Source organism: Erythrolamprus reginae, chromosome 7 (assembly GCF_031021105.1).
Source record: "Erythrolamprus reginae isolate rEryReg1 chromosome 7, rEryReg1.hap1, whole genome shotgun sequence".
Taxonomy (NCBI): domain Eukaryota; kingdom Metazoa; phylum Chordata; class Lepidosauria; order Squamata; family Dipsadidae; genus Erythrolamprus; species Erythrolamprus reginae.
This window is the reverse complement of record NC_091956.1, coordinates 67,585,691-67,610,892: the sequence shown is the minus strand read 5'-3', so window position 1 is coordinate 67,610,892 and position 25,202 is coordinate 67,585,691. Positions and strand designations below refer to the sequence as shown.

General features: G+C 41.4%; 1 protein-coding gene and 1 long non-coding RNA gene across 4 annotated transcripts in view; one reads left to right on the top strand and one right to left on the bottom strand.

The window, feature by feature from the left end:
• Positions 1–77: 77 nt before the first annotated feature.
• Positions 78–20,746, bottom strand: LOC139170473 (uncharacterized). The gene is made up of 4 exons (XR_011559633.1): positions 20,652–20,746; positions 13,360–13,440; positions 3,041–3,070; positions 78–316 (listed from the first exon to the last, which is right to left on the bottom strand). It is a non-coding gene; the product is annotated as an uncharacterized lncRNA (long non-coding RNA).
• The window catches only part of SETD7 (SET domain containing 7, histone lysine methyltransferase), a 24,802-nt gene continuing 19,933 nt past the window's right edge, over positions 20,334–25,202 (top strand). Inside the window, exon 1 of one of the 3 annotated variants that reach the window (XM_070757741.1) lies at positions 20,334–20,753. In XM_070757741.1, coding sequence (XP_070613842.1) covers positions 20,714–20,753 — 40 coding nt within the window. In that variant the 5' untranslated portion in view covers positions 20,334–20,713. Of the gene's footprint in view, positions 20,754–21,249; positions 21,330–22,382; positions 22,395–25,202 lie in introns of those variants that run through there. The other 2 variants (XM_070757742.1, XM_070757744.1) reach the window with 2 other exon arrangements.

The window sequence follows — 25,202 nt, the reverse complement described above, 5'->3', positions numbered from 1 at the left end:
GCTCGGTTCTGTAACACAATTCTTTATTCTTGTAGTACAATACGTGGAATCCCGGAAGTGATCACATTGGGGTCCTTAGCAACCTGCCGGTGACGTCAATGCTCCAAACGCAGAACACGACCCCGAACTTTGCCCGAAGTTTCAAAAAATTTCGTGTTCGTGTTCGGCATACCGAACACCGCAAAATTCAGTACGGACCCGAATTGTGCGAGTTCGGTTCGCCCATCACTAGTTATATTCTGTTGTTTAAGTGTTCCCTTTATTTTTTTGAGCAGTATAGTTTCCATCATCAAACAATAGAGAGTAACAATTGCGCCTTTCCATCAATGTGTTTTGAGAGGTGGGGAAAGAGAGAAAAAGTGCAAGCAAATTTTACTAGCAATGCAACTTGTAAGTATAACTTTCCTCTAATGACACTACAATTTATTGAAATGATAGGAAATTGGCTAGATGTAGATTTGTCCCTTGCTACAACAAGGTACAAATCCTTTGCATTGCAAACTAATGTTTTGCAAAGACACTTATACTATATTGATTAATACATACAGTTGCAGGATTATGACAGCATTTTTTTTTACTAATGCCAGTTTTCTTTTTTCACTGATTGTGTTACAAGTCATACAATTGTCTAATTCAGGTAAATGATCCTTGTACTGCTCCTCAGAACTCATTAATCAATAATTTTTCATCTCAGTAATTTGTATTCTATATGTTATATTTATGTTATATATCAATTGGCATTACCAGGCATGCTTTCAAATCTGCTTTTCCCCTCTCATTACTGTCATTCCTACCTGATTCTCAAAAGCATTTAGCCTATTGCTCAAGCCCAGAACTTCAGAATGTCTTCAACAAATCACAGCTCAGCCTATTATCAGGTAGAACTTAAGCAAATGCAACATCAGTCAATATCTGTTCTGTCCCAGCGACTGGAAATTGGCGCACACACACACTGATTTAACACTAATTATTTACTCCTAATATTTTCTTAGCAAGCGGGTCTTTTTAAAAGTTCAAGAAATCATAAAGAAGGCTGTTTGGGGATACAGCTGCTAATTAATGTCTTAACAACTGGCCAGAGTCCAAGCAGATATCCTGCCCTGTAACTTACGCAATGTTGGCAGCAAGCCCGGAGCTCATTAGCAAAAAATCAAGAAAGCTGAATTTTAACATCATAGGCTGAACAAGAATGTCCAAAAGAGAGAGAGAGATGACCAAAACAGCTATCAGCATACAAAATATGGATAATAAACAGCTGACATGGAAAATTAAACATTAATCAATAGATATGAAACGTAGTGAGATGACAACAATAATTGCAATGTGGAACGTGAAGAATATTTTTTGTTCAAAGTGATAAAAGCAGAATAATGGCAAATATTAAAGGGTAAAAAAATCAAAAGTGTTATTGTAGTTCACTACAGAATATGTACACAATGCCTTTCAGTTCATTGTCTTGGGTGGACAGGCTATAGGATAATTGGAAACTTCAACTACCATGATATCTGCTGAATAACTAATCAGCTAAGAATGGAAAGTTGAACAGATTTTTTAACTCTGGCTGACACTTTGATTTTTCAGATTAAAGAACAACAAAACATCAGTTGCAGTGGATCTAATTGGTCAATTGACTGAATGTGTCAGACATCTCAGGAGAAAACATCCACCTTATTATGAAATTCAGTGGAACTGGAGGAGAAAAAAATGAAGAGAAGTCAATTAGAAACCTTGGACTTTAGGGAAGTAGATTTTAATGAATTCAAATAAAAGGTAGACAGTACATGTTTTGAGTTCCTGTAAGATAAACTTGTCAAAGACAGAAGGGAGACCTTGAAAAATGAGATAATGAAAATACAGTGATACCTCGTCTTACAAACGCCTCATCATACAAACTTTTCAAGATACAAACCCGGGGTTTAAGATTTTTTTGCCTCTTCTTACAAACTATTTTCACCTTACAAACCCACCGCCACCGCTGGGATGTCCCGCCTCCGGACTTCCATTGCCAGCGAAGCACCCGTTTTTGCACTGCTGGGATTCCCCTAAGGCTCCCCTCCATGGAAAACCCCACCTCCGGACTTCTGTGTTTTTGTGATGCTGCAGGGGAATCCCAGCAGGGGAATTCCCAGCAGTGCAAAAACAAGTGCTTCTCTGGCAACGGAAGTCAGGAGGTGGGGTTTCCCAGTGAGGGGAGCCTCAGTGAAATTGCAGCATTGCAAAACCACAAAGGTCCGGACGTGGGGTTTCGAGGACTTCGGTGTTTTTGCAATGCTGCGATTTCAGTGATGCTCCCTTCACTGGGAAGCCCCACCTCCAGACTTCCATTGCCAGCAAAGCGCTCATTTTTGCGGTGCTGGGATTCCCCTGCAGCATTGCAAAAACACAGAAGTCTGGAGGTGGGGTTTCCCATGGAGGGGAGCCTCAGGGGAATCCCAGCAGCACAAAAACGGGCGCTTCAGCTGGCAAAAGGGGTGAATTTTGGGCTTGCACGCATTAATCGCTTTTCCATTGATTCCTATGGGAAACATTGTTTCATCTTACAAACTTTTCACCTTAAGAACCTCGTCCCGGAACTAATTAAGTTTGTAAGACAAGGTATCACTGTATAGGGATAAACAATCCCTACAAGAAGAAAAATATGAGAGTCCGGTGTGAGTTAATAGCAAGCTTACTGACCAGTGGAGAAGCACAAAGAAGCTATGCAGGAAATGGAAGCAGAGGATGATAACCAAAGAGAAATACTTTAGCTTGAGTCTAAAGGGATGATGATAGGAACCTTAATATACAGCATGAGATCAGTGTGATGATACAAAATGAAACCTCAATTGATTGGAGCTTAATGCAACAAACTCTACAATGATCGATAATAATTTGTGTAATGGTGTCAGTGTTGAAATGATGTCAATCCTCATAATCCTACTTTTCAATTGGGTGAGCAATCCTGAAAGTCAGATCTCCCCCTACCAATTACCATATTTTTCGGAGCATAAGATGTACCGTAGTTTTGGGAGAGGAAAATAGGGGAAAGAAATCTACTTACTGTTCTGCCGGGCTCTCTGATAGGAGCCTCCTGAAAATTCAAGGGTACAAATTTCAGACATACACACACACGTTTGGAAATTCAAAACTATGTTCTTTATCACAAAATTCAAAATAAACAAAGCACTCTTTTTGTATTGCAAAGAACACTCATTCCAAAACAACCGGGTAGTCTGTACAATTAACCTTAAGCAGTCATTAGGTACTTAGTTAGCAGCTGTGAAGACACTTCACACCCCTTCTTTTTCCAAGGAAGTGAAACACACACACAGGTTGCTCTGCTTTGGTTTCAAAGGCGTGAAAAAGCAACAAAGTCCAGCAACACAAGATTCCTGACGAACTCTGATCAGATATTCTTCCACAACGGCAAAACCTACATGCTGCTATTTATAGCAGCAGCCCTAATTACTGGAGCCCCACCCAAACACAGGTGGCCTCCCTTATTTCCTGTAATATGTTGTTATTTGGTCTCTTCTACGCATAATTCTGCGCTTGCGTGGGTCCAAAACGTCATCATCTGAATCAACGGAAGATAAGGGAGAGTGACTGCCTGGGCTGTGTGCCAAGCCCTCCTCTGCTGAGTCACTCCCACCTTCTTCGTCCGAGAAAACTAAACTCTGAACTGATTTTGTCGGCAATAACACAGGCCTGTGACATGTTGAATTTTCCCCTGCATCCACCTCCCCATTCCCTGGGGCAGGAGTTGGGCCAGAGCCAACCACAGCACCTACCAGGTATTCATCTGGCTAGCATCCTTATCTGATCAGCTTCATCATATTATTTTATCCCCTGATTAGCGCTTTAAAAAAATTATTAGGAGGGAGTAGCAATGAAAAAAGCCTGCAAAGACTTACCGCTGGATAAAAAAACCTTCTTTGGAGTGATTAGCAATGAAAAAAGCCTGTAAGGCTTAGAGGAAAACATTTCTTCCCATCACTGAGGAAAGAATGCAGTGGGAAACACATTTCTGAACTGATAAAGATTTGTTCAGAACCAACTTTGTTACCTTGAATGAAAATTTTCAAGTTGTACGCAACTTGTCCATATTTATTTATTTATTTTATTTATTATTTGGATTTGTATGCCGCCCCTCTCCGAAGACTCAGATATACACGTAGGAGGAATTATACCATTACTAGAAGCCAACATACATTTGTCAGTAACAAGTCACATCAGACTACCCTTATGCCCTTTTTTAAAATCTCAAAACCATTAGTTTGGTAATCTATAGGAATGCTTGGTTAAAGGAGATGAGCATGAGACTAGACTTTCAATCCTGGGCCTAGAAAGTTTAGAACTAAGACGCCTTAAACAAGATCTAAGTATTGCCCACAAGATCATATGCTGCAACGTCCTGCCTGTCGGCGACTACTTCAGCTTCAACCAGAACAACACAAGAGCACACAAGAGATTTAAATATTAACTGCTCCAAACTTGACTGTAAGAAATATGATTTCAGTAACCGAGTTGTCAAAGCGTGGAACTCATTACCGGACTCCATAGTGTCATCCCCAAATCCCCAACACTTTACCCTTAGATTATCTATGGTTGATCTATCCAGATTCCTAAGAGGTCAGTAAGGGGCGAGTACAAGTGCACTAGAGTGCCTTCCGTCCCCTGTCCTATTGCTCTCCTATATCTCCTATACTTTTCCTCTATTCCTATATCTCTTCTTCTATTCTTTCATTGATATATTCTATTCCTATACCTTCTTTTCTATTATTTCTTAGATATATTTTACTGAGTATCTCCTCTATAATCTTCATCATGTACAGTATTTTACTATGTGTATAAAGTGATCCCCCGCTCGTTGCGAGGGTTCCGTTCCAGGACCCCCCACAATGAGCGGGTTTTCACGAAGTAGCGCTGCGGAAGTAAAAACACCATCTGCGCATGTGCAGATGGTGTTTTTAACTTCCGCAGCGCTAGCGAGGAGCCGAAGATTGGGGGCGGTGCGGCTGTTTTAAAACGTCGCCGCCGACATGGGGGGCTCGCTAGCACCCCCCCCGAACCCCCAACCCGGGTTTGGGGGGGTGCTAGCAAGCCCCCCATGTCAGCGGGGACGTTTTAAAACACCCGTGCGGCTTTCCAATGAGTCCCGAAGACAAACGCGGAAGTTTGACGTTTGTCTTCGGGACTCATTGGAAAGCTCCGATCGTTTTAAAGCAGGCGCGCCGTTCTCCGCTGACTCCTAAAGCGGGGAAGTTCGCCATTTGTCAAGAATCATGTGAAGGCATGCAGCCCTTCAGTGGGTCGACCTCTAGGGAGGCACAGCATGCCATAATTGCCACATCAAAATGAAATGACAGAGAGAAAGTTTTCTCGATGAGGCGACCTCTGTTAAATCAAGATCGCTCCTTTTTATTGTGTTTCACTTTTCCTGACATGTGGTACAGAATAACCAATTCGCGAACGCCACATACATTAAGCCATCCCCCTTACTACCATTCATTCCTACACCATATAAGGCTTCCCTTGTGGCTTCCCTATAGGTAATTAACGGAAGCTCCATTCTTTGCCTTTTTCCTGGAAAGGAATGAGAGTGAGGCATATGTTTCCTTATATGGAAGTTAGCTATAGGTTTTCTTCATATTGCATACCAAGTTAAATGCTTTCCATACATGGTCATGGATTCTGCAGCTTGCTTACTCAGCCTGGACTTTGCTGCCTTTCCATAGAGGAAGAATTAAGGTTTTATTCAGCACACAATTGGGTTAAAATATCGCCCTCCAGTAATATTCCATTCCCAAAGTTCAGTGCTTATAAACCTATGATTACAACAATCATGTGGTACAACACTTAATGATTGTCATAGGGGTCAAATAAGCAATGAAGAAACAATCAATATTAATAAAAATCTTAGGATACAAGCCACAAGTTACAGTCATACAGACCTAAGTGGGAGGAAAAGGTGACCTAATGGGGCTAACAAGGAAAAGACAAGGCAGGACTTTCAGCCTAATTTTTTACTTTGTGAGTGGATTTTAACATCTGTGGCAGTAGCAGGTGCTACCAGTTCTAAGAACCAATCCAAACTGGGAGCAACCCACCACTGGTCTGTGGTACTTATTTCTTTAAAAATTTAACTGATTTTTAAAATTATTATTAGTTTCAGTCTTTTTCATTTCATCTATACTGTATTTTCTTTTCTCTAGCTTTGTGTTTTCTTTCTTATTTTTGTCAGTTATTTAGTAACTCTACACTCTCTTCACAAATTTTTTTCTTGTATGATATCATTGCCTAGTGTTTCCTTCACTGTGAATAATAATAATAATAATAATAATAATAATAATAATAATAATTTATTAGAGTTGCATGCCGTCCATCTCCGAAGAGTCGGGGCGGCTCACAACAATAATCAAAGACAATAAAACATTGCAACAAATCTAATACAGTGATCCCCCGCTCGTTGCGAGGGTTCCGTTCCAGGACCCCCCGCAACGAGCGGGTTTTCGCGAAGTAGCGCTGCGGAAGTAAAAACACCATCTGCGCATGTGCAGATGGTGTTTTTACTTCCACAGCGCTAGCGAGGAGCCGAAGATTGGGGGCGGCGCGGCTGTTTTAAAACGTCGCCGCCGGCATGGGGGGCTTGCCAGCACCCCCCGGACCCCCAACCCGGGTTTGGGGGGCTGCTAGGAAGCCCCCCATGCCGGCAGCGACGTTTTAAAACAGCCGCGCCGCCCCCAATCTTCGGCTCCTCGCTAGCGGGCAGGCAGGCGGCGGACAAGCTGTTCGCTGGGGCGGCTCGCTCGCGCTTCCCAGCTGAGTCCTGAAGCGAATTCGCATCCCGCGCCCACGCCGTTCATTCTCGCCGCTTTCCACCTGAGTCCTGAAGCGAATTCACTTCAGGACTCAGGTGGGAAGCGGCGAGAATGAACGGCGTGGGCGCGGGACGCGCGAGCGGGCGGCGGACAAGCCGTTCGATAGCGCTCGTTCTCGCCGCTTTCCAGCTGAGTCCTGAAGCGAATTCGCTTCAGGACTCAGGTGGTAAGCGGCGAGAATGAACGGCGTGGGCGCGGGACGCGCGAGCGGGCGGCGGACAAGCCGTTTGCTAGCGCTCGCTCTCGCCGCTTTCCACCTGAGTCCTGAAGCGAATTCGCTTCAGGACTCAGGTGGAAAGCGGCGAGAATGAACGGCGTGGGCGGGCAAAGGGCGGGCGGCAGCGAGGAGTTTGCGTGGGCGGTGGGGAAACTCCTTGCTGATGCCCGCCGCTCGCCCTCCTGACAGCAAGAGGGGGAAGACCCAGGGAAGCTGCCCAGCAGCTGATCTGCCGGGCGCCATCTACGCATGCGTGCCCATAGAAAAAAAGGGCACGCATGCGCAGATGGTGTTTTGACTTCTGGGTTCAAAAATCGCAAATTACCCTGTTCACAATGGTCAGGGACGCAATAACCGGGGGATCACTGTATTAAAAGAGAACAATATATAAAACCCCAACAATTAAAAAACCATACTCATACTCATACTCAATAATACTCATCCTTCCAGTCTCTGCTGCCTTATAAAATTATTGCATGTTTAAAACCTAGAGACCTGTCAAGCATGTCAGCTTTATAACATGGAGCAAGCCTCACATCCGGGCGGCTGGGTTGCCTGGCAACCATTTCTCACTTCTCTGATGAGTCATTTGCCTGTTGCAAAGCCTTGCTGAGGTAAGCAGAACCAGTCAGGGAACAACTGCAGAGCGTTGGCTCTGCTTGGTTTATTAATTGTTAACAAGAGGTTGGGAAGTACAGGATACTTAGGAAGGCAGGACTCTGAAAAGGTGGAGGAATAGGGGAGGAAAAATCCATGCAAGCAGGTGTTTCAAGGAATTTTGGGACCAACGCTCTTCATTCTCTACATCAATGACCTTTGCGATTACATCACAAGCAACTGTGTCCTCTTCGCCGACGATGTAAAACTCTTCAACACCACCGATAACACAACTATTCTCCAAAAAGACCTTGACGCTGTTTCTGAGTGGTCTAACACATGGCAACTCCAAATCTCAACTAGCAAATGCTCTGTCCTACACATTGGGAAGAAGAATCTGAACTCCAAATACGAACTGAATAATCAAATTATCACAGATAATCCCCACTCGGTTAAAGACCTTGGTATACTAATAACAAAAGATTTAAGTGCCAAAGCCCACTGCAACAGTATAGCCAAGAAGGCTTCAAGAGTTGTAAACCTAATCCTACGTAGCTTCTGCTCTGGCAATCTCACACTACTTACCAGAGCTTACAAAACTTTTGCCAGACCCATCCTCGAATGCAGCTCATCTGTTTGGAACCCATATCACATCTCAGACATTAACACCCTTGAAAATGTCCAAAGATACTTCACCAGAAGAGCCTTTCACTCCTCCACTCGAAATAGAATACCCTATGAGACTAGACTTTCAATCCTGGGCCTAGAAAGTTTAAAACTAAGACGCCTTAAACAAGATCTAAGTATTGCCCACAAGATCATATGCTGCAACGTCCTGCCTGTCGGCGACTACTTCAACTTCAACCACAACAACACAAGAGCACACAACAGATTTAAACTTAATATTAACCACTCCAAACTTGACTGTAAAAAATATGACTTCAGTAACCGAGTTGTCGAAGCGTGGAACTCATTACCGGACTCAGTAGTGTCATCCCCAAAACCCCAAAACTTTACCCTTAGATTATCTACGGTTGACCTATCCAGATTCCTAAGAGGTCAGTAAGGGGCGAGTGCAAGTGCACTAGAGTGCCTCCCGTCCCCTGTCCTATTGCTTTCCTATATCTCCTATACCTTTCTTCTATTCCTATATCTCTTCTTCTATTCTTTCATTGATATGTTCTATTACTATATCTTCTTTTCTATTATTTCTTAGATATATTTTACTATGAGTATCTCCTCTATAACCTTCATCATGTATTTTACTATGTGTATATAGATATATACCCACTAAAACCCTCATTGTGTATTGGAATAAACAAACAAACAAACAAACAAACAAATAAATAAATAAATATAGACTGAGAAATCTAATATTCTGAAATGGCCTTATAGCAGTGGTCTCCAACCTTGGCAAATTTAAGACTTGTGGACTTCAACTCCTAGAGTTTTTAAAAAATATATTTTATTTTTTTATTATTTATTATTTATTTATTCATTCATTCATTCATTCCAAAACACAATAATACACAATGAAGGTAGTAGAAGATACACTTGTAGTAAAATATTATCAAAGAAAGAAGAGAAGAGAAAATATAGGAATAAAATATATCAACGAGAGAATAGAAGAAAAGTCAATAACAATAAAACATACACACAACATGTTCTGCCAGCGTGTCTCAACCGCCCGTAATTACAGGGTAATTAGTCCAGGAATACACACACCACATGATAAAAGGAAAACCCAAAAGTTTTTATAAACAGAAAAACATAAACAGCTCCCTTTTTAAATGTCAAAGGGATTTTTTGGTACACACAAGGCACAGGGTTAAATGCAGTCCAATTGGTCATCCAATAACTGGGAAATTGAGTCCAATTCTAAAGTCCAAAGAGTCCACACACACAATCCAGAACAGCAAAAACCACGATCTTGACGAAACAATGAATCAGATAAACTGCCATGAGGCTAAAACACCAGGCTGCACTTTTATCTGTAGCACTAATTACAGCAGCCCCACCCAACCACAGGTGGCCTCATTTTCTCTTGTAATAACCCTTCAGTTGTTGTCGCCTATGCATCACTCTATGCACGCGTGGATGTGTCACTAATTCTTGTTCAGAATCCAGGGATGATACAGATGACTGATCTCCTCCTGGGCTGTCTGCCAAACTCCCCTCTTCCCTGTCACTCACGCTTCCTTGGTCAGAGGAGACTTCATCAGCAGATTCTACTGGGAGCAAAACAGGCCTGCGGCATGTGGATGTCTCCCCCACCTCCACCTCCACATTCCTTGGGGCAGGAGCTGGGGCAGAGCTAACCACAACACAACATATAACAATGTGCCCAGTGTTCTAAGTTCCCACCACCCGACAACATACATACCCCTCCACTAAAATGGGGGCATATTTTGTACATACCGTTTTAACTCAAGAGCAATATATCTATTTACATGTTATAAAGTGATTCCAATTTATTCTTTATAGCTTGATCTCGAATTCTATTGACCATGTATCCTCTTACCTTGTCCCATCATCCCATCAGTTCTCACAGATCAGTTTCATTGGCTGAATTCGTCCTCTTATCCATAATCTCAAATTTAATATGATCCACCATGTACCGTTACCAATTTTGCACTGCCCATTTTGTCTCATCCTTCCAGCCTAGGACTATTACCGCCTGAGCACTTTCTATCACTGCTTCTTTTATTTCTCTAAATTCTCCCATTGCATCGTTTTTAACTAATACTGCCATTTCCTTCGTAATTGCCCATTGTATGTTTAGCATCCTATTAGTGTCCTCTTGCACTACTGGGCATTCCCAAAACATATGCATAAACATCCCCTTCTCTTGACACCGGGGTGGGCTACAGCCCGGATGGGGGAGAATGCAGTGGGCCACTCCAGAGCACCCAATTTACACTGAAAGATGTTGAAAGAAAATGCAGGGCATCCTGCACAAGCCATACCCACAGTTCGGTACTAAAAATTTTGATAGCCCTTCACTGCTTGTCACCCATGCCAACAAGTATTCTTAACATTCTGCTGAAAGTATGCAACTTGAGAGGATGTGTGATACCACATATGTAGTATTTTCCTTCTCATTTCCCTGACCCTTGTATTCTTAATTTTCCTTATATTCTCTACTGTATTCTTCATCTCTTGCACATCTACTTGTGATTCACTTTGCCGCCATTTAGTCAGCCCTTGGATCAAACACCCATCTGCCTGCACTAACACTTTTTTCTCTTATTATTTTCTCTAACTCTATCTCCTCCCTTAGTAGTGCTTCTTTATTCTCCCTTTCATTCAGATATTTGCATATTGCATTTATCTGTAACCGTCATCCTTTACCCAGCCACCACTCTATGCTATTTCTCCTAGAGTTGAATTCTGATGTAAGGCTGCAAATGACAGTCACATGATCATGAGATGCTTGGCAATGGGTTATAAATGCAAACAGGTTACCAACCACCTAGATCAGTGATGGCGAACCTTTTTTCCCTTGGGTGCTGAAAGCGTGAGCACATGTGCTATCATGCATGCACAAGTGTCCACACCCATAATTCAATGCATGGGGACAATGAAAATGGCCTTCCTCGCCCCCTGGAGGCCTGAAACAGCCCAGTCTTCGGAGAGGGGCGGCATACAAATCTAAGTAATAAATAAATAAATAAATAAATTTCCCAACCTCTGGTGGGCCTTCCTCCAAAAAAATCCAAAAAATGCCCTCTCAGAGCCTCCAGGTGAGCCAAAAATTAGCTGGCTGGCACACACATGCACATTGGAGCTGAGCTAGGGTAACAGCTTGCGTGCCAGCAGATAGGCCTCTGCATGCCACCTGTGGCACCCTTGCCACTGGTTTGCCATCACTGACCTAGAACATGATCATGTAATGGGGAGGTTAAAGAGTTTGAAATGTTTTCCCAATAGTGAGTTACTCAACTTTGGTAATACTTTATTCACTCAATTTTTTTCATGGCATCCTTAACATATTATTATCTTCCTGTATTCTATCCTTTAACAATTCTTTTAGATTACACAAAATATACTCCATAGAAGGGAAAAACCACAAATGACTATTTTTAAAAAGTGTAGCATTCATGGGTGAAGTTAGATATCAATAAGTGATACTGATTTATCGTCAGACTTTTTTCTCTGAAGTTCAACTACTATACTTTCTGTCAACATCTTGTTTCCTTTGCAATGTAATCTGAAACTTATTATTATGAGAAAAAATATTATCAACAAAATGACAAATGCTATTTTATATACATTTATAAAATATGAATGCACATGGTATGACTATTTTGAGGCAACCCAGGAGCAAAATGCAGTAAAGAGAGGTTATTCTTTCAAGGAATATATACATACATGTACAGTAGTACCTCTACCTAAGAATGCCGCTACTTAAGAACTTTTCTAGATAAGAACCGGGTGTTCAAGATTGTTTTGCCTCTTCTCAAGAAACATTTTCTACTTACAAGCCCGAGCCTCCGAAACTGTAACCAGAAAAGGCAGGGAGAAGCCTCCGTGGGGCCTCTTTAGGAATCTCCTGGGAGGAAACAGGGCCTCCACCCTCCCTGTGGTTTCCCCAATCACACACATTATTTGCTTTTACATTGATTCCTATGGGAAAAATTGCTTCTTCTTACAAACTTTTCTACTTAAGAACCTGGTCACGGAACGAATTAAGTTCGTAAGTAGAGGTACCACTGTACTAGGCCAAGTCACACTATCAATCATCAACTATAGCAGGGAAGCAGAGAGAGAGGCCCTCATAGGGCCTCTCATATTACAGTCTCTTAATGCAGTAGCAATCAAATAATCCTGCTGACCAATTGCCATTGCCACTGGTACATCATGCACAGAAGCATCCAGGTTTGGTGGGCAGAACCTCCCACCACTACTGGTTCATAGAACCGAGCCTTACCAGCAGCAATCCACCGCTGCTGCTGCCTCATTGCTACCATTGCATCATCATTATAGTGTTACAGTATTACAACATTACAGTAGCTGATCATCTATTAAATCATCATTACCGCCCTGAGTTCTTCAGGTTTGGGCAGCATAAAAATCAAGTAAGTAAGTAAGTAAGTAAGTAAGTAAGTAAGTAAGTAAGTAAGTAAGTAAGTAAGTAAGTAAGTAAGTAAATAAATAACCCAGACAATTATTATCCTATATCTGATAAATTGCTGTTGCCGTTTTTCCTCTAGCAAACTGAAGAAACAACATTAATGTATTTCAACCAATGAACTTGTTCAGCAGTCTGATTGTCTATACACTGTTTGTAAAAACTGGAGATGTTGGAAAACTCTATGACTTTGCTTTTTTGATGGCTGATAACAAGCTACTGTTAGTTAAATCCTTAAGACCAGTGATGGGCTACCAAAATTTTTACTACCATCCTGTGGGCATGGCTTATGCATTTTGTTTCAACATCTTTCAGTGCAAATTGATTGCTCTGGGGTGGAACTCCATTTTCGGCTACCCTACTGCGTTCCCCTTCATCCGGGCAGTAGTCCACCCCTGATTATCTACTATATAGTGTATGTACACAGACACATGCATAGCTCTTCTAAAATTATACACATTCAACCTCATTAACTGCAATAGGAAAAACATACCCAGAGCCCAGAAGGGAAAAAAAGAAAAAAAAATCAAAATTTTGCTATCGGTACTGCGTACCTGACTATACTTGTAGGAGCCCATCACTGCTTAAGACCCGCATAAAACCAAGCTGCATTAATGGCTGAATTGCATCATAATCTACAAAAAATAGAAAAGGAAGTTAGTTCCTCATTAATTTGAGAGTGTACAGATCTAGATTTTATAAATGCGTAATAAACATTTTTGTACAAATAATAACCAAGAGTGGGGCTAAGATGAATTCTTGTTTCAGTCCCTTGGTATTTATGAGTTAAGAGGTGTCCAGCCAATTTGTACGCAACTCATGATTTTGTATTAGCATAGAGTTTATATATGTAACAACAAGCATTTATCATTGATACAATTCTTAAGTTTTGCCCATAAATAACATCTTCAATGAAGTAAGTTATATTCAATGTACTTCTTAAGAAAGATCTCTTTAAGGCAGTGATTTTCAACCTTTTTTGAGCCACGGAACATTTACAAAATCCTGGGGCACACCACCAACCAAAATGATACAAAATGATACTCTAACACAGTACATATTGTTGTGAGCCGCTCCGAGTCTCTGGAGGGGGGCGGCATATAAATCTAATAAATAATAATAATAATAATAATAATAATAATAATAATAATAATAATAATAATTCTACATTTGCCTCCAGTCCTGACCAGGATTAGAAATTGGGACCATGGGGAGGAGGAGTAGCGGCTTCAACTACTCACCGTGCCCACACAATGACAAGTGCGCGGGACCTTCCTGGGTGTGGATGAAAGGTGGCCTGCTATTGGTTCATCGCTGGTGGTCAGGATGAATCCTAGAAGGTGATTGGTCAGTGAGCGTTCCCTGTGCCTCCACTCTTCCTGTTGCTGATAGCTGGAGGAATTGTCAAGGGAATGTTTATGTTCGGATGGAGGTGCCGGCATGCGGGCCATGTTTAATTTCTCCACAGCACACCTGATCATGTCTCAAGGCACACTGGTTGAAAAACACTGCTTTAAGGAATCATCATGAGCTCAGTACAATTGTTTTTTAATTGGAGATACCAGCAGGTGGAGACGTTGTACAGAGTTTTCCAGGCAAGTTTTCTGTCTCTGAAACTCATAGTAGATGTCTGGCAAATAAAGTAACAATGTCAGGCCTATTAGCAACTTCCGGGAGTTCCTCTTTTCTATAATAAATTCCTACAAGACTTTAATAAGTGTAACTTCATAACTGTGATGGGCTACCAAAAGTTTTACTACCACACTGCGGGCGTGGCTTATGCATTTTGTTTCAACAACTTTCAGTGCAAATTGGGTGCTCTGGGGTGGAGCTCCAAATTTTGCTACCGGAACTGCATTTCTGACCGTTCCCATAGGAGCCCATCACTGCTTCATAAGTACTTACGCTTATACTGATAGTCATAATTTTAATTTCTTCTAATTCTGTAATCTAAAAATTGTGTAGTGTACGTTTTGTGTTCATACAAAGTTCATAGCCATATCATTAACAAATATTTATAGAACTTATTTTTTTTCTCTTTTTAGTTTTTTCATACATATATTTTTAATAGATGTTTGAAAGACATTTTATTTTTTTTATTAAGACACTGGCAAGTCATGAAATCTGCAGCAAAACCATTTTTTAAAAAATATGTGAGGTCTAGGTAAAACTTCAGAATTTTTTAAGCACTTCGTATGGTCCACAAATGGCATGCAGAAATATGTAGAATAAGTTTGATGCAAGGCAAAGATGGCTGAGGAACTCTGGGGGTTGAGTCCACAAGTCTTAGAGTTGCCAAGGTTGGAGACCCCTGCCCTAGAGCACTGCAATTTTCATGAGTCAGTTGCCAAAGTCTGAATTTTGATCCTATAACCCTAGGGAGGCTGCAATGGTTATGTGACAAACGTTCATAAGTCACTTTTTTCAGTGCCATTGTTAACTTTGAACAGTCACTAAATGAACTATTCTAAGTCGAGGACTACCTGTATGTGGCATTTGAAAAGAAATTTATAGCGTAACATTATACAGCTATTAATATAACAATGTATTGGGTGGCAGTATCAGCAGTTCAACCGCTATTGCCTTCGCCACATCCCTTTTTCTTTGAAAATGATTTTTGGTGTTTCCAGAACATGGTCAACTCTCTGCTTTAGAAAGAAATATTTTGCTTTACAGATTGCAGAATGGCAACCTTAATATTCACTGGTGGTCCAGTGGTGGTGGGACATGTCTGCAAAGAGGTGGAGAAGAAAGCAATTAGATAATGTGAAGAAATGGACAGTTTCACCTAGCCAAGCCACACAAATATGATTTTGTATCAGGCAGCACAAAAGGCCTGGAAAACTACTGATTGTTTAGGTTATGGAGCAAAAGTACCTTTTATTTTTAATGAATTAGCATGTCATTTAATCATATTTATATAACCTGCTTCATTTTTATAGGGGTTTTGTTCAGGAGAATAAACTCTGGATAATCTTGGCATCAATAGCCTATCCCAGTGATGGCAAACCTTTTTCCCCTCGGGTGCCGAAAGAGCGTGCATGTTTGCTATTTTACATGTGTGAGTGCCTACACCCATAATTCAATGCCTGGGGAGGGCGAAAACAGCTTTCCCGCCTCCCAGAAGCATTCTGGAAGCTGGAAATGACCTGTTTCCCAACTTCTGGTGGGCCCAGTAGGCTGGTGTTTTACCCTCCCCAGGCTCCAAAGGCTTCCCTGGAAGCCAAAAACGCTTTCCCAGAGTCTCTGTACAAGCCAAAAATCAGCTGGCCAGCACCCACATGCATGTTGGAGCTGAGCTAGGGCAATGGATCGTGTGGAAGCAGATATGGCTTCACATGCCACCTGTGGTACCCATGGCATAGGTTCGCTATCACTGGCATATCCCCTCATGTCCTATCTGGACCCAAGTTATTGTTTTCATCAAAAGATGAGATATAACATACTTTTTAATAGTTATATGAAAGAAGAAACCCTTAACATCTGTGGATTATTATGTAAACTAAATGTGCTAAAATGTTCTGTACTTCACAGTCAAAGTACAGCATCCTGCAGATCTGTTTTCTTTACCCAAAGTACAACTGTTAGGTTTAGACTTAGAGCATCAGCCAACATTTGTAGCTGCCTTCAAGAAGCAGCAGATCAAAAGATGTCTCAGTATAACATTGTAGGATTATCAGTTCTTCAACCAAAGGTTGGGTTTAATCTTCTAGAAATGACATAATTTTCATAAACAGTCCTTACAGCTAATCTTTCCAGGAACATTTCATAAACGAGTCAGTAAGTGGATGAGTCATACTTATCAATTACCAGATGCCCTTATTAGTGTTAGGTAAAGTATGGATTTTGCAACCTCCTCAAGAACAAAGTTTGAAAATCCCCGGAAATGGAGGGTTGAGACCAGTGGAATAGAAGAATATAATTTTTTATTGGCCAATTGTGATGGGACACACAAGGAATTTGTATTGATGCTTGCTTATTTATTTATTTATTTATTTATTTATTTATTTATTTATTTATTCGGTCGGTCGGTCAGTCAGTCGGTCAGTCAGTCAGTTATTGGATTTATATGCCAGTGAGATTCATATGCTCCCACTGTACATAAAAGAAAAGATAGGTTCGTCAAGACTTAATGATAGTCCGGATAAAAATAAGCAATCCAATCATATTAGGAACCAGTCAATATAAATACAAAGTTACAGTCATACGGGAGGAGATGGGTGATGGGAACGATGAGACTGATTCACTAATTTCAGACTTAGTAAATACCTTGACAGTGTTGAGGGAATTATTTGTTTAGCAGAGTGATGGCGTTCAGAGAAAAAACTGCTCTTTACCAATAAATGTGAGAGTTCCGCAGCTCCCAATGCATAAGTGTCCCCCCCCCCCCAGGATAGGGTTCACGCTAAATTTTGCCAACATTTTTACTGCCATTTTTACTGTGAATGTGGCTTATCTCGTGGGTGTGGCTTGATTGTCATGTGATCAGGTAGGGGTGGCTTGCCGGCCATATGACCAGGTGGGAGTGGCTTGATAATCATGTGACAGGGTGGCTTAAAGATCATGTGACTGGGTGACCAAGATAAGTTTTCAAATAGGTGCTTGGACTCTTTTTTGGTTGATTAAGTCACATTATTTGAATAACCACCAAAAGGACAAATGATAAGACAGTATTATTTGTTGAGGAGCACAGTAATATTTTAAGGTTTTGTACTGAACCCACAAGGTTCAGTATGATGACAGATTAGGCAAGTAGCTCAATTTTCTTTAACTGTTATAAAAATTCAGTTCTAAACAGTGATGGGCTCTTACGGGAACGGTCAGGAACGCAGTTCCAGTAACAAAATACCCAGAGCACCCAATTTGCACTGAAAGATATGGAAACAAAATGCATAAGCCACGCCCACAGTGTGGTAGTAAAAAATTTGGTAGCCCATCACTGGTTCTAGATGATTAAAATGATTAAAGTGCTAATGGGTAAAAACATACTATTTAATTATTTCCTATTTTAAAAGTAAATAAGGATCATACTAAGGTATTAGAGAAGGACGGACAATAAAATGACTTCAGCAATAGAGAAATCAATGCCTGGAATGCACTACTGGACTCTGTGGTTTCTACTCCTAACCCCAAAACTTTTAACCTTAGACTCTACAATTGACTTCTCCCCTTTTCTAAGACATCTGTAAGGGGTGTACATAAGCGCATCATTGTGCCTACCATCCCTGTCCTACTGTTCTATTGTCTCTATCATTACTTTTTATCATTACTTATATAACGTTTTATTTGCTAGCCTATAATTGTTTGACAAATAAAGTTATAAATAAATAAATAAATAAATAAATAGATAAAGTTATAAACAAACAAACAAATAAATAAAGTTATAAATAAAGTTATACAATAAATGGTGCATAAACTTACTACCCCTGTTGCGGGCCCCTACACCCAGGGGCAGTAGTCCATTATTTTATTTATTTTATTTTATTTTATTTATTTTGTCCAATACACAATAATACACAATGAAGGTAATAGGGGACACCTTCGAGGAAATAGAATCAGAGAAAAAATAGAAGAGAGAGTACAGTGATCCCTCGATTTTCGCGATCTCAATCTTCGTGAAACGCTATATCGCGATATTTCCACCCGATGACGTCACTCCTTTCCTTTCTCATCTTTCTTTCTCTCTCTCTTTCTCTATCTTGCTTCTTCCTCTCTCACACTCTCTTCCTCCCTCTCTCATCTCTTTCTTTCCTTTTCTCTCTTTCTCTATCTCTCCCCATCTTGCTCTCGAGCGGCAAGCGAGCAGCCGGGCGGGCGGGTGAACGGGCAAGCGGCAAGCGGCAAGCGAGCGGCTGGGTGGGCAGGTGACGGGCAAGCAGCAAGCGGCAAGCGAGCAGCCGGGCGGGCGGGTGAACGGGCAAGCGGCAAGCGAGCAGCCGGGCGGGCGGGTGAACGGGCAAGCGGCAAGCGAGCGGCCGGGTGGGCGGGTGAACGGGCAAGCGGCAAGCGAGCGGCTGGGTGGGCGGGTGACGGGCAAGCGGCAAGCGAGCAGCCGGGCGGGCGGGTGAACGGGCAAGCGGCAAGCGAGCAGCCGGGCGGGCGGGTGAACGGGCAAGCGGCAAGCGAGCGGCCGGGCGGGCGGGTGACGGGCAAGCGGCAAGCGGCAAGCGAGCGGCCGGGCGGGGCGGGTGACGGGCAAGCGGCAAGCGATCTTGGGGTTTCCCCTTTGCCTGGGCGGCGGGAAGACCCAGGGAAGGTTCCTTCGGCCGCCCAGCAGCTGATCTGCTCCGCAGCGCGGCAGCAGTGAGGAGCCGAAGATGGGGTTTCCCCTTTGCCTGGGCAACGGGGAAACCCCATCTTCGGCTCCTCGCTGCTGCCGCGCTGCGGAGCAGATCAGCTGCTGGGCGGCCGAAGGAACCTTCCCTGGGTGCTGCCCGCCGCCCACGCAAACTCCACCATCTGCGCGTGTGCGACCATGAAAAAAAGGGTGCGCATGCGCAGATGGTGTTTTTACTTCCGCAACCCTACATCGCGAAAAATCGATTATCACGAGGGGTCTTGGAACGGAACCCTCGCGATACTCGAGGGATCACTGTATAGGATAAAATAATCAATGAGAGAATAGAAGAAAGATATAGGGATAGAAGAGAAGATATATGGGATACAGGAGAGACAATAGGACAGAAGGCACTCCAGTGCCAAAGCCCACAACAATATCGCCAAAAAGGCTTCTAAAATTGTCAACCCAATCCTACGTAGCTTCTGCTCCGGCAATCTCACACTACTCACTAGAGCTTACCAAACTTTCGCCAGACCCATCGTCGAATACAGCTCACCTGTCTGGAACCCACACCGAATTTTGGACATCAACACCCTAGAAAAAGTCCAACGATACTTCACCAGAAGAGCCCTTCACTCCACCACTCGAAACAGAATACCCTATGAAACTAGACTTATAATCCTGGGTCTAGAAAGCTTAGAACTACGCCGCCTTAAACATGATCTAAGTATTGCCCACAAGATCATATGCTGCAACATCCTGCCTGTCAACAACTACTTCAGCTTCAACCGCAATAACACAAGAGCACGCAACAGGTTCAAACTTAATATCAACTGCTCCAAACTTGACTGCAAAAAATATGACTTTAGCAGTGGAGCTGTTGAAGTCTGGAACTCATTGTAAGGGGCGAGCATAAGTGCACTAGTGTGTCTTCCGTCCCCTGTCCAATTGTCTCTCCTATATTTTATATATCTTTTCTCCCATCCATATATCCTTCCTCTACTCCTCATTGATGTATTCTATTCTCATATCTCTTCTTCTATCTCTTCCCTGATATTTACTACTATACGTTTTTATTCTCCTTAACTTTCAATTTGTATTGGACAAAATAAATAAATAAAATAAATAAATAAAATAGTCACTTATGCACGCCCCTTATTGGGTTCGTTCATTCATTTATTTATTGCATTAGGAGCGAACTATTCGTCGTTATTCCCGCGGCTCATGGAAGTCCGCAAGGCGCCCAGCGGTTTGACCAGGGAACAGAGTCGTCCTCGCGCAGAAAGAGCAAGCGCTCCGATGCTGCCCGGCGGCCTTGGGACTCAAGGGCAACCACGACCTCGGTTAGTAGGGAGCTTCCGCTTTCGGGGCCGCGCCGAGGAGCTGTCAGTCAGGGAAGAGCCCCGTCCCAGGGTGATGTCAGCGCATCAGCAGCTCCATAACAAAAGCGGGGAGAAGCCAAAGCGCGAAGCGAAGCTCCGAGGGAGAGAGAGCGCGCGAAGGAGGAGCGGCTCTCTCCGGGGTTGGGCGAGACATCGGCGTCACCGGCTCCCCGGGCACACCTACCCAAGGCAAGGTGCCGCGGCCGAGCGAAAGTGAACCGTTTGGCGCTCTCGGCGGGCCGAGCCATGGACAGCGACGAGGAGACGCTGGAAGAGACCGTCGAGGGTAATTGCGTGGCTTTGGGCCTAAGCCAGGGAGGGAGGAGTTCAGGCGAGGTGCTCGCGGGCGCCGGGTTGGGGGACATTCGCGAACCGAGGCGGCGACAAGTCTGAGGTATTTTTTTTCTGGCCCCGCATCTCCACGTGGAGAAAATGGAAGAAGAGCTCCGCCTCGGAGCACTGAGGGAGTAAACGTGGGGTCTTTCTTGACGTCTGGTAGCTTTCCAAAAAGGAGTAGTAGGACACACACCCCTTTTGGGTGCGCTTTACTGAGGGGGAAAAAAACTCACCGAAAGTTTCCATTCTTCTGCGGAGTCGGTGTTTGAAGGTGGATTTTAGAGCGTGTGGCACAGCCTGGACTCCACTTTAGGGCAAGCGTAGGGCAAAAGTGGACTTCAACTCCCAGAATTCCTGAGCCAATCATGCTAGCTCAAGAATTCTGGGAGATGAAGTCCACATGTCATAGAAGAGCCAACTTTGCCTACCCCAGCTTTGGGGAAATAGGCGCTTAGGGTGGAAGAACCACTTTTTCTTCAGTAAACCCCAAAGGGAATCGCTGCTTCAGGGATGACCGTCCTCCAAGGTTACTGCAAACCTTTTGCCTTGTCTTTTCCCGGGCAGAAGCGAGGCGTGGTGGAGGCGAGGGTAGAAAGGTTTCTATGCGCTAAAAAGCCTGCTTCGCAAGTTAGTCTGAAATCTGTCCGCTGAAAGTTCCGCTGCCATCTGTCTCCTTTCCGCTCCATGTTAATACTGTCGGCGGTTGAATGAGAAACCGAAGGGGGTCTTAGAGTCTCCGACCGGTTTTAGAAACGTATTGTTTGCATCTTTGTGCCTTAGTTTCTCCCTGCGCTGTCCTTAGGAAGAAGAACCGTGCTATCAAAAATGTTTTTTCAGGGACCTTGAAGTCTGGGAAAAGTTTAACATAATATGAGACTTTCAACATTTTGTTACATCATCACCACCACCACCATTATTATTATTATTATTATTATTATTATTATTATTATTATTATTATTATTATTATTATTATTACCACCAGAAAACCCCAATAATACATAGCAAACGAGATTTATAGGCTGGATTTGAAAGTCACTACCTGGCTCTGTAGTATCATCACCTAACCCCCAAAACTTTACCCTTAGATTAATCACTGTTGACCTCTCCCAGATTCCTAAGAGGTCAGTAAGGGCACCAGCATGCCCTTCAGTCCCCTGTCCTAATGTTTCTCTCTTACTAGTATCATGTATATAAACATTGTTTTATCTTTGTATACTACCAATATATACTTGATTTATTTATTTTATTGGATTTGTATCTCTGAGGACTCGGGGCAGCTACTTGACAAAATAATTAAATAAATAATAAATTTTGTATCACAATATCACAAGTCGAACGTTTCCCAAGCATCTAGGACTGTATGATGTGTTTTCATATGATGCATGTAGATATTATTATTACTACTACTACTACTACTACTACTACTACTACTACTATTATTATTATTATTATTATTATTATTATTATTATGAAAATTCATGTGGCTAAAATTGAAAATCCATTGAGGTGCTTAAATTTCCTGCATTGTGGTTTGTTGAGGATGCAACACCAAAGTCCGCACCCCACAACCTTTCTCCAGTAATTTTTAATGTGAGTGTATAGTTGTGATGACAGATATTAAAATGTGTAGTATTTGGAGATTAGTTAAAGTAAAGATTTGGTCTTTAAAAGTTCCTAAACAGAAACATAAGGTTTTAACCCGAATCTAAATATTCTTTATTTATTTATTTATTTTTACTATTGGAAGTTTGTAGCAAGATTTTTAGGAATTGGCACTTGCCAAATTGGTTAATTCTGAATAATAGCTACATTGTAATCCTGGCACCATATAATTTGTAAACAATAACTATATTCTTTTATGAAAGCTTTTGCTTTTCAAACTAATATAAATTATGTTTAAATGCATTTAAAATCTGAAATATATTTTAAATAAATCATTAAATATGGTATTCTATTCCTAGTTGTACACAAATTAAGGCTGTGAGAAGATCATTTTTGACTTAGATCATTATGGACTTAGATCCACGGCAGTATTAAACATTTGTTTTCTTTCAAGACAAGGAAAAAGTCAAAACTAATTAATTATAGTATTCTAATGTCGGACTACACTTTAAAAAAAGTTGGGCTCACCTGGGTGTATTGTAATCTATAACAGAATGGCACATAAATTGAAGAGAAAGAGAGATAAGCTAGAGGAAATATTTTATTAATACTGGGCAACTAAAAACTTCATTTAAGTTTTGATTCTCACTATGAGTCATTAGGACTTATCACTGTTTACTGTATTCAATCATTTATGAACACATCCTGGCAAATAATTATATGTGCTACGAAGTATAGTTAGTAACTGTATGCTAACTTATAATGGAGTTATCAGCAGTCAAATCCATAGTCTCTAGTAAAATTAAATATCAGGCTCATAATGTTCGATTATATAAATTAAACATTTTCACATAATATATTGATAGATTTTCAGGTTTCTTTTAAGAATGCCTGCAGCAATTCTGACTTTGCATTGGGTTTTTTTATTACATTGGTTAGATGACCAAATCTTTGTAGTAGAATATGATCTTAGTCACCAGTGTGACTTGGCTTCTTTAAGTGGCCAGGAGTGTACATCTGGTTACCTGGATTTGATAGGGATGTTCCTGGCTTTGAAAGAGATGTTAATGACCCTTTCTCAAAGAGGCCATCTCTTGGTCCAGCAATTCTGGATAGTTTCCACCCCCTCCTTTTACATAAGATTGATAGTAAGAATCAAACCCTAGCTAGTCAGTACTAATAGGGGAAGAGTAGTAAGCCCATAGTAGTTCCAGTGCTGATCACCACATTACTAGACTTCTCCCCATACTTTTAAACTTCTACGGGAAAGATTATCAATTGGTTTGAAGTTAAGTTTCATTGGTATGCTAATAATACTGAGCTGTATATCACCATTTTAGACTAAGCCGAGAATACTTTGGATATTAAATAGATATTAGGAATTAGTTGTGAAGAAAGTGTTCTGATTAAACTCTAGTAAATCAGAGCTATTGTTCATCCATAAAAATAATCCGCCTTCTTGGAACTTTAGTACCAGCTGTGTCTCTGAGTCCAGAATGGTCTTTTCCCATCAAATAATATGCCAATTATAACCTTACCTGGTCTCAGGCACAATAATGATTCATGATCTTATTACAGTGAGATTATTACAGTGGACTAATGCAATATATTCTGCTTTAAGGATAATGTAGAAGTACTGCTGATACAAAGAGCACAAACCCAGGCTGCTGTGAATAGATCCCAGCTTTACAAAAGAGGAGTTATTTTATGGTTGATACCTTGATTGATAAGAGTCATTTGGGCCCAATTCAAAATGCTGACTATTCACCTAGGAAACCCTATGGGAAAAGGTGCAGAGTTATTTTAGCAACTACATTGTCCAAAATTATTTTGCCCATCTTGGTTGGTTTAAGATGAGGTACAGGTGAGGTAAGGCGGGCATTAGGCTTAAGTAGTGACTCTAATTTTGTTGAATATTCCCAGCATTTCAGAAGCTTCTTAAAATCTTCCATTTCAAATAGCCTTTGAGGATGCTGATAAGTGGAAGAAGAGTTGTCCTCTTATTTTTTATTAGTTGGTGCTTACATGCAATTCTTGGACTTAAATAACAAAAGCAAATTATACTTTCACTAGAATTTGAGATCATGGATGATGGAGATAATAAAGATCCCTGACTGCTTTGTTCACCTTTACATCTGTGCTACTTAATTCATTTGTACAATCTCTACATTTATTCCCACTGAAAGAAATTTCCAATGTCTCCTTTGTTCTAATCTAATCAACCCAACTATTGCCAGTGTTTCTACAGCTCTCTCAACTTTGAAAGTTTAGCAAAATGTGAACATCCTTTGAATGTGTTTCTCAGTTCACATGTTGATTCCAAAACTGTAAGATCAATAGTTCATTGTTAACATCTATAGAGAGGCTGTGGAACAAATGTCAACTATAGTTAACAATGCAGTCTGATACAATTACAAGTCAGCTTTGTCTGAAAATTGACAGTAATAAAATCTGTTTTCTTGGGCAGCTGATGCAGTTTTCATTCTTTCAGATAACCAGGTAAATGGCAGTATTTGCAATATGTATTTTTTTTTAAAAAAAAAAACTAGTTTGTTTGATCTGAGTCAAAACTGAGAAAAAAAATTATTTAAATTTTTTTGCAATTTTTTTTACATAGATAATAAACTAAACAACAAATGAACAGAAAAGAAAAACAAGGTAAAAACAAAACCAAACACAATACAATAAATATGACATGCCAGTAAATTATAAACAAAACATATACATACAACATTTGGGAAACAAAAGCTTCCCCACTTCTTTTTTTGGGTGTTCAATCAGATAATTTTCTTTTGT